General features: G+C 37.1%; 1 protein-coding gene across 4 annotated transcripts in view; it reads left to right on the top strand.

The window, feature by feature from the left end:
- xrcc4 (X-ray repair complementing defective repair in Chinese hamster cells 4) overlaps nt 1-16,822 on the top strand; it is a 442,595-nt gene that overhangs the window by 290,893 nt on the left and 134,880 nt on the right. For all 4 annotated transcript variants that reach the window (XM_039759286.1, XM_039759284.1, XM_039759287.1 and 1 more), the window contains exon 7: nt 12,046-12,187. In XM_039759286.1, the coding sequence (XP_039615220.1) occupies nt 12,046-12,187 (142 nt within the window). The remainder of the gene's footprint in view (nt 1-12,045; nt 12,188-16,822) is intronic.

A 16,822-nucleotide genomic window follows, 5' to 3' on the forward strand; every position in this document is an offset into this window, starting at 1 on the left:
TTAATGAAATTAACAACAGATGCACTAGAGGGGCAACAATGAGATGACCCCCAAAACAGGAATGGTTTAACAGGTGGAGGCCACTGACATTTTTCCCTCCTCATCTTTTCTGACTGTTTCTTCACTAGTTTTGCATTTGGCTACAGTCAGTGTCACTACTGGTAGCATGAGGCGATACCTTGACCCTACAGAGGTTGCACAGGTAGTCCAACTTCTCCAGGATGGCACATCAATACGTGTCATTGCCAGAAGGTTTGCTGTGTCTCCCTGCACAGTCTCAAGGGCATGGAGGAGATTCTAGGAGACGAGCAGTTACTCTAGGAGAGCTGGAGAGGGCCATAGAAGGTCCATAACCCATCAGCAGGACCAGTATCTGCTCCTTTGGGCAAGGAGGAACAGGATGAGCACTGCCAGAGCCCTACAAAATGACCTCCAGCAGGCCACTGGTGTGAATGTCTCTGACCAAACAATCAGAAACAGACTTCATGAGGGTGGCCTGAGGGCCCAAATGTCTACTGTGCCCTGTGCTCACTGCACAGCACCGGGGAGCTCAATTGGCATTTGCCATAGAATTCCAAAATTGGCAGGTCCACCACTGGCGTCCTGTGCTTTTCACAGATGAGAGCAGGTTCACCCTGAGTATATGTGAAAGATGTGCAAGGGTCAGGAGAAGCCGTGGAGAATATTATGCTGCCTGTAACATCGTTTAGCATGACTGGTTTGGTGGTGGGTCAGTGATGATCTTGGAGGCATATCCATGGAGCGACTCACAGACCTCTACAGGCTAGACAACAGCATCTTGACTGCCATTAGGTATCAGGATGAAATCCTCAGACCCATTGTCAGACCCTACGCTGGTGCAGTAGGTCCTAGTTTCCTGCTAATGCACGACAATGCCCGGCCTCATGTGGCAAGAGTATGCAGGCAGTACCTGGAGGATGAAGGCATTGAAACAATTGAATGGCCTTCACGATCCCCTGACTTAAACCCAATAGAACATCTGTGGGACATTATGTTTCGGTCCATTAGGCGCCAGGTTGCTCCTCAGACTGTACAACAGCTCAGGGATGCCCTCATACAGATCTGGGAGGAAATGCCACAAGACACCATCCGTCGTCTCATTAGGAGCATGCCCCGACGTTGTCAAGCATGCATACAAGCTCGTGGGGGCCACACAAGATACTGAAAAGCATTTTGAGTAGCAGAAATTAAGTTTTTGAAAAAATGGACTAGCCTGCCACATCTTCATTTCACTCTGATTTTAGGGTGTCTACACAATTGAGCCCTCTGTAGGCAGAAAACTTTTATTTCCATTAAAAGACTTGGCATCCTTTTGTTCCTAAGACATTGCCCTGTCGTTATTTGTATAGATATCCAACTTCATATTGAGATCTGATGTATCTAATGTGTTTCTTTAAAGTGTTCCTTTAATTTTTGTGAGCAGTGTAGCAGGGACAAGGGAGACTGGTCAGAATTGAGGAAAGCATGAATGTAGACAAATACAAAGAGGTCCTTAAAGAAAATAAGCTCCAGATTGAACAAGACCTCATACTACGGTAATAGTTCACCTTAGAACATGACAGTGACCCAATGCATACAACCAAGCCAACCAAGAGTGGCTTTAGGAAAAGTCTCCAACTGTCCTTGAGTGACCTAGCCAAAGCCCAGACTTAAACCGCGCAGAATATTCGTGGATAGACCTGAAAATTGCAGTTTATAGCAGCTTATCATCCAGTGTGGAGCTACAGAAGATATATAGGTTTTGCAAAGGTTGTAGAAACCCACCCAAGAGGAGTTTAAAACCCCTTATCAAGCAGGGTCATTTTTGCTAAATCACTTGTAATTTGACCTCTCCAAATTAGAATCATTGCTGTTATTGAACTATCTGGAGTATAAACACGTTTGGTCTCTTTGTAAAGGTAACATTCTCTAGTTTCACCCTTAGTAGTCAGAATCACTGTAGGTGTGACTGATCAAAAGTTATGCACATTAGAACTCACAGAAAAAATGAATTTTTTTGTTCTCGCCTAAGTTTTTTTGTGAAAATAAAGACCACTATAGCTGCAGTAGATAGGTGGGGACAGAAACACACTATGTACCAACAGAATAACTTGTTGCTACTCACATTTCAGATTTGAAAAGAATACCTGTAAAAATGACATTTTTACACCAGTTTTTATGTGGGCATGTCCAGGTGCTTTTTAAAGGGACCTATGGTTTATCCATTATCCACATTTTGGAACGTATGGAAAAAGTGCAATAACTTTTGAATGCTTCAACCCACATTTATCAATGAGGGCTCTACTGAAAGCTTACACCTAAAGGAATCTATATCTACACACAGTGTCACTCTATTAGTTATGGAAATTCATATTCCATAATAAAAAAAATAGAAAATACACATTTCAATATAAAAATAGTCAAAACAAGTCTTATGGGCCAAAAAAAATATATTTATTTTTATAAATATATAAATTTTTTACAAACTGTTACAACACAGCTCAGTGTTTTTCATTGTGCCACTGATTGTAGCAATCCCTAGCAGGCAGAAAGCACAAGGGCATGTCACATGTCGCTCTCTGCCTCAGACTTCTCCTGGTCCGATTCATCACTGTCACGCCGCGTACATGCCTCTACTACTTCATCGAGAGTGTATTTACTTTTATCAGTACGTTTATCCATATTTAAAAAACTTGGTGAAATCACAATAAACAACCACGCACCAGGTCTGCAGACTGGCCAAATGCCAGCTTCGCACAGCTCCCTTCGGTTTTGTTTACAAGTTGGCAAGGCAAGTTACACATCGGCGTGCTCAGCTGCTCATTGGCTGTAAGTTTGGAGTGTCACTCACAGCGTCCAATCAAACTGGTAGATTCTACCAGGGTTTGGAGTTGTGCATCATCGTTCAGCTGTCTGTGACACTCGTTGGCTATACGAGGCTCCAGTCACCCCCCCAGACCCCTCCTAATTGGCCAACTTAGGTGTCAATCAGAAGCTAACACTTCCATGTAACATGCTTTAGCATGGTTATTGCCGACAGAAACAAATTACGTCTGATATGACCAATAGAAATGAAAAAAAATGTCAAGTTAAGAAACGTTTTCTGGAGTTTTTGTCCCTTTGCGGATCTATCGTGTGTTTTGGACCTAATTGTTTTACTGGATTATATTCCCTGTAGCCTTACGGACAGAATGAGACCAATATTGCTAGGAAATATTGATGTTTGACTTGCAGAGAGCCTTCAAAGGTAGGAAAAGTCAACTCTTAAAAGTATTTACTTCTCTGTAAAAAAGGATTTAGTGTCAGTGCTGTGGTTGTTGTGTGTCAAAATGGTTTATATCATCGGAAAGACGAGACTCTGAGGTTTCATTTGATGTGTAGTATGTCGAGGTGCATGACAGAGGGGCATGCACACATGGCTGTGACGTCGTCCAAGTGTAGTTATGTACCTGGACCGGTACGTGTGCATTTTAAGAGGTTGAGTTTAAGCTGTAATTGCTGCCAAAGGAGTATCTATAAAGTACTGAATTAAGGGTCTGAATACGTTTATTAATGAGAGGTTGCAGTTTTTGATTTTTAAAAAATGTGTAAACCTCTTTAAAAACATGCTTTCACCGTGTCATTATGGGTTACTGAGTGTAAATTGATGGACAAAAATGACAAATTTATCCATTTAAAATTAAATCTATTATACTGTACAATAAAGTGGGCAACAAATAAAGGGGTCTGAGTTTTTACTGAATCCACTGTAAATCAAAGGATGTTATACTCAGGCTGCATATGAAGCATTATGTGAAGTTTCTCCATGCTACAAAAATTATGTAGCAGTTGTAGAAGAAGTCATACTCAGAAAGACTAAAGGGAGAATAAATACTTCTTAATCTTGAGCATAGTGGGCTGTGTGGAGCGTAATCTAAATATTTATAATTCTCCAAGGCATAAATAAATATGCCAAGCTTAATATTTTTCAATACAATAGTGAGTCACATACTCAGGGGCACAATTTTAAAGTTAAACAAAAGTGTATTTTAGACACAAGCTATGGTGCATTTCTTTTCACATAGTAATGGGATATCAGAACAAACTAGCCAAAAATTTGGAGAACTTAGTTGTCATTGAAACTAATTGAAGAAGTGAATGGTCTGCACTCTTTTTCTGAACTTCGTACATTCATGTATATTTTAGCCTCAAATGGGGTAAACTTCAGAACAGCAGCATTTCATTGAGGTCATATATCTAATTATAAAGATTGAAAGACCCATCCGGTACTTATCAACACTGTCACATTATACAAAAAACTAGATTTTGAATACTTATGTTAAAAGTAACTAAATATACAGATATATTTGAACATAGGTTAAAGATTCTAAGCACTTCTACATGTGCATTTCTACTCAATGCAACTTTGGATGCTTCATTATTATTATTATTTAAATTTTTGCTTGTTGTGTATCTGCATAGCATGCAGTGCTTATGACCCATGCACTGATGCAGCATTGACTTGGAAAATACATCACAAAAACTGAATTTGCGCATGGAAAGTGACATGATCAAAAAGAAAAGTGAAACCTGGACACTTCACATGCCTGTAATGCATTTACAGTATAAAACCCAAACAAAATCACTCATGATTAGTTAAACACGTTAAATGCACTCATTACTTTAGTCTTCCACACCTTGCTTCCCCTCCTCCAGCCCTCTATTATGTACGTTTTTGCTCCTTGGATGCAAAAGACATGAAGTCAGTGTCCATAATGTTTAAGTATTTTCTCCTCATATTTTTTATTTGGTAAACATTTTCATGAATAGCAACTTTGCTAAGTAAAAAAAATAATATATGACAACATTTTTAAATCACAAAAAGCATAAGTTACAGCTTAAAAAAAATGGAATAAAAATTGCTTGCTAAAGGTAGATCAAGTGTGTGGAACACCCCAATTTGATAAGGTTGTAAAGCAGTATGCCATTTGAGTGCTGTGGCAGAGGTCTAGTGGTCAAAGAATAACATGCAAAATTACTAAATGGGATTCTTTTCACCCTTTATGGATTCAGCAAAAATGTTACACATTTAACCTTTGTTAACATCTTTGTATTTTGTCAAACCAGCAGCCTCCAAAACACGTGTTGGTAGCTAACTATGTTTTCTTGACAGTAATAATGCTGTTTGAAAGCCATGATAATAATAAAAAGAATATCAGAAATATAGCGTTTATTTCCCCTTATGTTAATGAGAAAGGAAACCAGCTTTTGTTTGCTATGAAGAATACTTGATGGTTTTAATATAAAACAAGAGAAAATCATAGATTTCAGGTTCAAGTGTGAAATATAACAGAATCAGGAGCAAACCGATAGTTTTAGGGTGCTGGAGAACTCTTTAAAATCTGTTGTTAGTACCCATGGGGCGGCACGGTGGCGCAGTGGTAGCGCTGCTGCCTCGCAGTTAGGAGACCCACGGTCCTGCGGTTGGTTGGCACCCTGCTCGGGATTGGTTCCTGCCTTGTGCCCTGTGTTGGCTGGGATTGGCTCCAGAAGACCCCTGTGACCCTGTGTTTGGATTCAGCGGGTTGGAAAATGGATGGATGGATGGATAGTACCCATGACCAAAAAGCAAAGTAGTACAGTAGAAATTTTTGTCTGTTATATAAATGACAGTACAAACTAACAATTAAAAATTATAAAAATGCTGATTGGGGAAGAGATGTGCAAAACATGGAAAATGCAAATGTTTTGCATCATAGTATGCCTGGAATAACATGATTCTTAAATTAGTGCAAAGTTAAATAAAGGACAGTTCTTTTACAATTTAATGTATTTGTCTTCAAATAATAAAATTGTTCATATTGATTTGAATTATTTTCAAATAGTGATGTTTTATCTAACAGCCCTAATGTGTACTGTGAGAGGGAATCCTGTCATAATCAACTCATGGGCCGTAGGTAATAACATGACAGCAATTTTAACAAAAGGAGACCTTTTAATCTAAAGCAGTTTGTTGCAAAATATAAATTAGTTGTGATTTAAATGTCCCCAAAGTATTACTATCTACCTCACTGTTTGGTAACTTTTTCGACTGATCCTTATTTACTGTGTGAAGGAAAACTTTCAAACATTTTTGTTATGTTTATCCCTTAACCACCATCCATCTATGTTCCACATGAAGAACCTATATGAAAATACTATCTGATATTTTCTTCTTTTCCTTCTTCCTCTTAATTTTTTCACCCTTCTTTGTAGAGTTGATGTGCCTGATCAACTCACTCCTTACAGCTCAGTCCTTCAATTCCTACCCAATCAGACCATTTTCCTTCAAATCTCCTTTCACATCACCCATCCACCTCTTCTTTGGCCTCTGCCACATTCTCTTTCCTTGTACTTCCATTTTCATCGCTCTTTTGCAACTTATTCATTGTCTCTCCTCTTCACATGTCCATACTACTTCAACTTGCTTCCCTGTACTGTTTTAAGTAACTCTCCTCTGTTGGTCTAATTTTTTTTTCTGTCCTTCTTTGTAATTCCACAAATTGATCTCAACATTTTTACAAATCTGACTTCTCCTGCACTATCTTAACTGCCAGTGTCTCAGTCTATACAGCATTGCTGGTGTTACCACTGCCTTAAAACCCTTACTTTTGACCTTTGCCTTAATTCTTTGATTGTATAATACTCCAAATGCTTTCTTCCAATTGTTCCATTCACACTGCACTCTGTGGGTTATCCCTGCATCCAGTTCTCCACATTGGTCTACCACTGATCCTAGGTATTTAAAATGATCCAATATTTCCAATCTCTTTCCTTGTAGGATAATTTCTGAATCTTGATCATAATTAAACCTCAAATATTATGTCTTCTTCCTATTAATCTTCAACCCTCTGTCTTCTAAAGCCAGTCTTCCAACTTCCTCTCCACTTCCTCCTACCTGGTGGTGCACAACAAAATGCCATCAGCAAAAGGTGTGCAACAGGGGATTGATCATTTATCCCATGAGTCAACATATCCATAACCCAGCCAAAGAGGTAAGTGCTTAAAAAAGAGCCCTGACATAGAACTGCTCAGACTGGAATCTAGTCTGTTAGCTCAGCACTGCTTCTAACCTGAATCCTCATTCCCTTGTTCATACCCATGTACTTCTCTTGTACTCACTTCTCAATGCAAATACTACATCAGTTGATTCTCTACCTGGCATAAAACCAGACTGCTTCTTCCCTATATACAGTAATATAATTTCCACAATACTGAATATTTCACTTCTCTTTATAAATGGGTACAATCACATAGTTCCACCACTCCTCTGGTATTTTCTCCTGTTCATAGATCTCCTACATTAGATCCCACAGCACATATACTCCCTAAACTCTTCCAGACATACAGTAGTATTTTATCCGGTCCTGTTACCTTTCAATTTTTCATTATATTTTTTGCCTCCATGCCAATGCTCTTCAAAATTCTAAGCACTTCTGTCAAGCTTCCTCTTTGCCACATCTTTCTTAAAATGAAAAGATACCACTCCTTTTGGGTTTATTTTGTGGATCAAGCCTGCAGTCCTGTAATCAATCCAGTCATTCTTCTCATTACTTTCTCCAGCACTTTTATATAATACAGTGACCACATATGCACACAAACTGCACTACTTTACTGTACAGTTTAAGAATAAACTCTCTCTATTTATACTCAACAAGTTGTGTTATGTAGCTCAGCATCCTTATTCACTTCTTAATTATCTTGGTACACTATATGGATGTTGACAGTGACATGAGCTCACTGTAACTGCCAGGTTGTTCTTATCATGTGTATTTTCAAGGTTTGCTATACCGTTATGTATTAATATTTAAACTGTGTATTTCCTGCATGTAACGTGTTACATTTATTTACTTTAAACTTAATCTGCCGTATATCTTTCCAATTCTAAATCCTGCCCAGGTCTATCCCAATGATCCTACTGACTTTAAAGTACTATTTCTGCCTTGTTTGTCATCTGCAGACCTAATTAGCTTATTACGTCTTTTATCAATATTTATGTTGTTTAGTTATAGAAGTATTGCATACTAGCTGATGCCTGCCATAGCATACGGCGGTGTCAGAATAGGAATGGAAAACTGTGAGAAAGGAATTCAGAAATCAAGAAGAAAGAAATACTTTTTGAAAGACACAGTTTAGCGCTTTAAGTACTGAGAAAAGCGCTATATAAATGTAATGAATTATTATTATTATTATTATTATTAGTTGTGAATAGGTGTTTTGCTGGAGACGACAGATAATGAGTCGAAAGATTTAACTTTAGAAAAAGCTACGTACAACAATAGTTTTGTTGCATATATCTTGAACTTCCTGGAAATGTGGACGGTAATATGATCATTTTGCCTACACGTACATTGTTATTTTCAGCTTTTGCTTGCAGTGCATCTGATAGTCCTTTGTATTGTTCCACGCGCAGATCTTCTTGATGTAATCTGAGATAGTTAAGACGCACGCCCTCTGTTTTAACATACGCATCTACGATGTACTGTTTGATTAGTAAATACTAAATGTATTCCTTATTGATATACGCGTAAAATTGGCATTGAGTAAGCCTGATTCGGTTGGCGGTTCTTTTATCGGAAACATGTTGTAAATCTTTGTGCCGGCCAATGTCTCCGTAAGGGAATAAAAGTGGGTAAACCATAGGATCGCAATTCATATTGGAAATCTGTTTACAGGAGTTGCCTCTGGGATAGATGCAAATGTCCCTTTCGGCAGGGGGTTCACCATCTTCTCCGATGAAAATAACTGCAACATCGGTGTGACATGTCGGGGCATTGTATCGTGATAATTCCTGCCCAGGGTTTTCCTTGAAAACCATTTGTACAGATGCTGTTGGATTGGACTAAACACTTTCATGAATGTGTTTGTATGATTTAACAAAGGGCTGGATGGTTCTCAGTATGGAATCTAGCTGGAGAAGTAAATTTTCACTGCATGCAGAGTTTGCTTTATTTTGTAAGCATACTAGAGTAGGAATTGAGAACTGCCGTGTCTGCTGTGTATGGGCAGGACCGGTTTTGAAGAGGAGCCGCAGGCACCGTAGGGAAGGGTTTGGAAGAGGACAAATAGGAATCGAGAAATGCCATGTGGGTGGGACTGGTTTTGAAGTGGAAGCAGGACTAACCAGAAGAGAAATATATATAAGAGATAAAATATACTTCCTGTCTAAACCCATATTGGGTTTTCACTAATATATGTGTACTCCAAGGGGTTGCTACATCTTTAATTTATTAATTGCTTGAATTAACTTATGCGTAATGCACATTAAGCTTACTGGCTTATAAATATTCAGATTGGCCTGTCACTTTCTTTATATAATGGGATATAATTTGAAAGTTGTTGGTTGTTAGGAATTTCCTTAATGTGCAGTGATACACAAAAATGGAAATATATATTACATACATTAGGTTTTATATGTGATTACTTGTGTTTAGTGCAGTATCTTCTTAATAGTTCCAGTAGCTACTAACAGATTAACTTCTTTATGCTTGAAAATGTTAATTTCTAGAATTATATTTTTCTTTTTCCATATACTTTATTTTTCCCTTACTTTTCCTTCAACATGTTACCTTCTCCTTAGCATACTTTTCCTATTGACATTTAGGATGAACAACTTAGTCAACTTTTGCATTTTTCACAGTGAGAGTTATAACATTTTTAAAAATCTAGTTAGTAAGTTTTTAATTTACCAAATTGTCTTTATTGCAGATACTACTTAGTTGAAGAGATCAAGGTTTATCCCATTTCTTAGCAGCATCTCATGGAAGCTGTCAAGTCATGTTTACCTATTGTTGACTAAGTGTGTGTCTTAACGGCACAAAGGAGACAGATCTCAAATTGTGTGTAGGTGCCATTTGTTGAACTGTAGTTTTTATTTTATGGTTTCAAGGTAATTACTAATGTGTGGGTATTAGTATCTCATGAAATTATATTACCAAGTTCGGGCAAACATGTTATGTATGTGTGTGCTTTAATGGTTATACTGTAGTTATGCTACTTCTATGTTGCAGTCTCTATACATATTTAACTTAGAGAACAAAAGTTAATTTTGTTAACTAGGCATCTTTTGTATATTTTAATTGTCCAATATTACTTCATCCTTCTTGCACTGCTGAGGTTAACATTTTATAAAGGACCTTTTCTCTAATACATAGGGATAATAGGACATAATTTCATATTTACAATTTTTTTTTTATTAAAGGAAAGAATGTATCCTTATTTCATGTAGAACAGATATGTTCCCAGTAGGGTGACAAATTTATCATACGCTTGTTCAGATTTACAGAACAATTTTACATTACTTTTTTGATATTGGATGCACACTGCATTACTAAATCTTTCTTTTGATATACAGTGAAGTACCTTGTGGTCCTAGGACCCCTGCTCGGCTAATGTAATCTCTTTTTTTTTTTTTCCTTCACTATTTCCAAAACCACAGACCAGATTCTATCTCTTGTTTTTTGGAATGTTCTTTACCCAATGTGTTATTACAGTTTTTAAGTGCAATATTAAAACTCTTTAATGGCTATTAACTCTTCTTTTCTTCAGGAGCTTGCTTATTTTCTATACATGCCATTTTAATGCATTTTTAAACTCATTTTCAAATGTCTGTAAAAACTGGAAGGTACAGTTTATGTATTTTTTGAGATTAGATTTGAGCTGTAACTTGGATGTGTTGGATTCAGCTGTTGCCACACAATTTCTAAGATTCCAGGTGTGAATTTTGTTCTTTGACTATTTGTGTAGGGCTTTCATAGACTCTTCGAATTTAAATCTGGTTTTCTCTGGGATACTTCAGGTTTCTTTCCACAGAAAAAGTATAAGTGTATTATGTTAATTATGTAACATTATAGTCTCACCTTAACAGCTGGTGAAATATTATGTTATTGTTTCTGACTTTCAAATGGCTAGACTGTAGCTCACAGTTCACTAAGCAGATGTATGAATTTTTAGATGTCTCATTCATTGTCCTGTCATGTCAAAAGGTTAATAAAGGATCTTGATTATATAGCCCAATTACATGCAAACACTGATAGTGGACAATTTTAGGGGCATGAATTAACTTAATATGCACATCTTTCTGGTGGGGGAGGAAAACCAGAGCCTCTGGAGAAGGCCTATAAGGACACGAGGGAACATGAAATTCCCATACAGTGACTGAGCTGGAATTGAAAATCAGTTCTTTAAATTTTTAACCAAAAATACGGAAGTTATCAGTACTGGATAGATGTCTGTTAAATCCTCAATCCGTTTAGTATATTTTATGAGTGTTATTACTTTACCTGTATAGTCATTCAGCAAAGCCACTGAATACAATTTACTATAGTTATCAGTAGTTAGTCAGCATTCTTCAGGCCTACACCACCTTTTTGTGTCTGTTAAGTTTGCTTTCCCTAAGAACAAAGAACTTTCACCTTTTAAATACACTAAAGGCTTACTAACTTGTTCAAAAGCCTTTTTATTATACTCTATTGAGGGACTGATCTAATTTCAGATCTTATCCAAAGCTACAAAATCCAGTTGGCAGTGCTTTTTTTTTTAGAGCAGTTATTCAAGAAGTGCAAGGTTGATCTTAAAATGTTTATAGTCATTCTGAAATTCATTATTCTTAAGGATGTTTCTGTGGCATATTAGATCCAAGCCAGCTTGATAAATACTTATACTTAGATTTGGGTACTTCTTTACTTTAAGGTACTTTGGGTAGCAAGTTTAAGCCAAATTGCATTGACATCTGAAAAGTTTTTGACAGCTTCCCACATGATGTTGATGCATTGAAGGTATGGTAATATGTGGCCGGAAGACTAATCTGATATTCTGCAATAGTCGATAATACTTGACTGTTTAAAAAATGGCCAAAAGGTGCTTTTGTTATATTTAGACTGACAAAAAGTATGAATTATCTGAAAATCTCAAGATAAAAAATCCTGGAAGTCATCCAACTGTAGATCCTTACTGTTCCACATTACTTAGTATGGATTGGCACTTTCATAGTTATATTTCATATATTCTTTAATGTTTCTTTAATAGGGAAGCATGGATGTGATCCCCATGATGAAAGCCTTCCTGATGTCCCTGATATTGCACCCAGCCGCAAGCGTCGTCAACGACATTGCAGAGGTGACGGATCCGAGCCCAAAAGAGAATCATCAAAACCACAGGAAAAAGGATGGTAAGGATGGCTTAGCAAAGCAACTCTGCAGGGCAGCCTTAAAGTTTTAAAGAGAAGCTTCTCACAGTCTTACAAACAGAGAGCCTTTGTGTTGCTTTTGCCTTAAAACAAAACATATCATCCCAAATGCTCAGTAATGCTAATTAGGAAAAAAAAAGGGGTTTATTGCTCTTTCCCCTTCTAATTCATTGCAGCTGAAAGGAGGGTACTTTCTACTTTTGAGATTGGATTTCATTTATACTGAATGAAGTCAAGAATTCATAAATCCTAAGTTTGCTGGTAAATTTCCTGTAAAATAAATAAAAATGACTAAGCATAATTTATACAGTGCTCTATTGTAGTAGTTTCTCATACGTTTGTGAGTGTAATTTATCCTCCTTGTCACTAGTATATAAAAAGTATATTTGTATTTGCTAAATGCATAATAGTTAACTATTTACTATTTGTGACATCTTTCTGTCACTGATTGTCAACTTAAATGTTACATATATCCTGTTGCTCTGAGTTAAAATCTTTGAAACAACAGCATGTATTAATTTACATGTGAAGGGGACTGGACTGCTGCCTGCCCCTGGAATAGTTTGTATGCACTGTGGTATATACTATAATTCCTATGTGCCTATATTTCTCCAGCAGAAATATACAGCATTGTTCTTTCACTGAAAAGTAAATTAACTTATAACATATTGATGGAGATGGAAAACACTTTAAGCAAACTTTTATAAATACTCAACTGGTTTTAAAACCATCAAATGAGAAAAGAAAAATATATTAATCGACTGAGTGACCATTTGTGCTTTGTAAATACAAGTACTGTTACCTTAAAAGATGTTCTTTCTGGCAAAACATAATGCTACTGAACAACATAATGATTACCTAAAATTATTGTGTAGTGATATGCATGCATCATACCTTCTAAAACATCGACTTAAAACTCAAATTTGTCCACAAGCACATCTCCCTGTAGGCTTCTTTTTGTTTGTGCCACACCTGTAGTCAGACATTTATGAAAAAGTCACAGGGTAATTCAGTTACCCATGTACAGTTTTTGCCAACTATTGTATATGAGTTGTTCTTCAAAGGTTCATCAATCAGCATAGTGAGTATAGCGAGTGGTTTGTACCTTGACTGCCGTGACTATAGTTATCCTGTCCTGAAGAGGTCTTACCCATTTTCTCTTTAACACTAGAATTACCAGAGCCTACGAGAAAACTCGTAAATCCGGCCCACCTTAAATCCGTTCGCACCTCTCCATCAGCGTCTTTTGTCCTGTAAATGTACCGATTAAGACAAGCAGCAAGCAGCCTGCTATTCCATCCCCCACCTTCGCAGAACGTTCACTAAGTTCTCTCAGCTCATGCCTTGTTTGATTAGCTGAGAGTGAACTGCCGGAGATTTAGAGTGGAAATAATAGATCGTTATTTGGAGCACATGCACTTCATGTGTGTTCTGTTTCTACAGTAATCTATGTAAACACATTGTTAAAACAGAAACTTTTTCATATTTTAGTAATAAATGTTACAAAATGTAGGCATAAACTATAGAATGTGTGAAGCCTGAAGTTCAAAGATCAAATAAACACTTTCACAAAAGGTTCAAGGATGATACAACAGCTTCCGTGGTGTAGCGGTAAGATTTGCTGACTTGTAATCAAGGGGCCACCTGTTCGATCCCCACTGCCTCCTATATTTGCCGTTTTTAGTAGTGAGCTGCTCTTATTGTTAATATTATACAGTACACACATACATTGGTTTGTGTCTGTAACAGACCGTGTACATTTATAGTACTTTACTTGTAAAAGTTACCAGTTTTTTTTTCACTTTTATTCTCTCACTCACGATCATGATACATACTACCACCCTAGGGATCTGACGCTGTTAGTTTTTATTTGAAACTGGGAATTACTGTAGATGTGAGTAGTGTTTTGAGGCAATGAAACTGGACATTCTCTGGTCTGGAGGGATAAAAGCTGACACACAAACCCTGGAGAATCTGCCTTCTTTGTATCTCACCATCACTTTATTTTTTTTTATTCAATTTTATTGAGTGTTCCTGCTCATGCACAATTAGTATGCACCTTACGGTGTATGATGTCAAAAAAAACACAGACATAGGTATCTATACTAATAAAAGGCAAAGCCCTCACTGACTCACTCACTCACTCACTCACTCACTCACTCACTGACTCATCACTAATTCTCCAAGTTCCCGTGTAGGTAGAAGGCTGAAATTTGGCAGGCTCATTCCTTACAGCTTCCTTACAAAAGTTGGGCAGGATTCATTTCAAAATTCTACACGTAATGGTCATAACTGGAAGCTATTTTTCTCCATTTACTGTAATGGAGTTGAGCTCGAAAGCCGTGGGGGGCAGAGTTTCGTGTGACATTATCACGCCTCCCACGTAATCACGTGAACTGACTGTCAACGCAGTGTGTAGAAAACCAGGAAGAGCTCCAAAAAGCGCTGAAGAAAACATGCATTATATAATTAAGAAGGCAGCGAAACAATAAGAAGCGAGCGAGTGACATATACAACCATATTCATGAGTGCTAGTACTTCGGAAGCAAAGCAAGGTGTAAATCTAAAGTTTAAATTAAGTTCATAGACATGCTGCCGCTGGCGTTTGTTATGCCCACGGGTAATGTGGGATACAAGTTTAATGAGAGGACGCAGGATATAAACGAGAGTTTTGGTCACTTTTTAAGTAAGTTAAAATTGCATGTGAAGGGCTGTGCTTATGCAAATTCCGAGAGACTGTGTTTGTGGGGGATTGACAGTTAAGGCGGGTGGGGGAGTCACGTCATCATCTCCCCTCCCATTCACCTCATTTCGCTCTGAGCTGAGCTCCGCAGCTAACGCACGCAGTGTTACGGAAGCGCTGCCACAAAATACTCACAGAAAAATCCACAAGTTAATACACACACTGTCTCTACAGTTTCTCCACACTGAATCCTCCAGGCACTACTTACAAAAGGTTACATTGACAATCGTGTTACGTTATTTTTAAAATGTTTCCTTTTCTTAGCACAAGCACAGCTGAGAAGCTTCGATGCATGTGCTCCATAACGTTTAAAAAATCACGCATTTAATCACACTTTGCAATACAAGCAAAGGGGAACTTCTGTCAATGCATGATTTCCTGGTACACCGATTACATTGATCAGCGCTTCCGATTCATTTTACCCTCGCACCCCCTTGGTTTGAGAAGAAGTATGACAAAATATGAGGTTAACACAGAAAAACAGATCACCAATTGAAGCTTTATGAATAATCGATTCGCCATCAATAATTGTTTTGGTAAAGCCATACTCGGTGTAATCCTCCTTCCATTTTATAATTTTTCCGCCACTAGCCATGATTAAATGAACGGTAAAAAAGTAAGAGCGAAGCGATGGTGACTTATTCAGGCAGGCAGGCGACGGCTCAATAGCTCGAATTTGGATATAAGTAGGCCCTATTTAGTCGCCTGAAATATCTTTGTTAGCAATGGAAGTTGAATTTAGTCTTTAAATTTTTATGGTAAAGAAAAAGTTATGCAATGATGACTAAATTTAACTACATAAAGTCAAAAGTTTTATATATAAAGTCATTCCCGAATATATAAAGTCAAACCTTGATTATATAAAGTCACTGTCAGAATAAATAAAGTCAAAACTTGAATATATAAAGTCAGCGTCGGTATATATAAAGTCAAAACTTGTTTCTGAATATATAAAGTCAAAACTTGAATATATAAAGTAAGTGCTGGAGTATATAAAGTCAAAACTTAAATATATAAAGTCAGCATCGGAATATATAAAGTCAGCGCTTTATATATTCTGACGCTGACTTTATATATTCAAGTTTTCACTTTATATATTCCAGCGCTGACTTTATATATTCAGAAAAAAGTTTTGACTTAATGTATACCGACACTGACTTTATATATTTAAGTTTTGACTTTAAATATTCTGACGGCAACTTTATATATTCAAAAAATCAATGTATTTGCCTGTTTAGCACCCCATAGTATATGTGTGTGTGTGTATATATGTACACATGTATGCATATATATATATATATATATATATATATATATACTCTATATATATATATATATATATATATGCCAGCAACACTCATAACAATGACAAAACATTTACATTGTCAATCATGTTACATTATTACTAAAATGTTTCCTTTTCTTTTTACTTCTCCGCTGCTAAGCTCGGGTGTTTTGATATATATATATATATATATATATATATATATATATATATATATATATATATATATATAAACAGGTATATATATAGATATATAGATACAGTAATCCCTCGCTATATCGCGCTTTGACTTTCGCGGTTTCGCTCTATCGCGATTTTATATGAAAGCATAACTAAATATATAACGCGGATTTTTCGCTGCTTCGTGGGTTCTGCGGGCAATGTGTCTTTTTACTTCCTGTACATGCTTCCTCAGTTGGTTTGCCCAGTTGATTTCATACAAGGGACGCTATTGGCGGATGACTGAGAAGCTAACCAATCAGAGCACGCAGTTAAGTTCTCCTGACTGAGAAGCTAACCAATCAGAGCACGCAGTTAAGTTCCTGCTTGCTGAATGCAGTGTTAACCAGGAAGTCTCGTCTCGCTCATT

This window comes from Polypterus senegalus, chromosome 7 (genome assembly GCF_016835505.1).
Source record: "Polypterus senegalus isolate Bchr_013 chromosome 7, ASM1683550v1, whole genome shotgun sequence".
Classification (NCBI taxonomy): Eukaryota; Metazoa; Chordata; class Cladistia; order Polypteriformes; family Polypteridae; genus Polypterus; species Polypterus senegalus.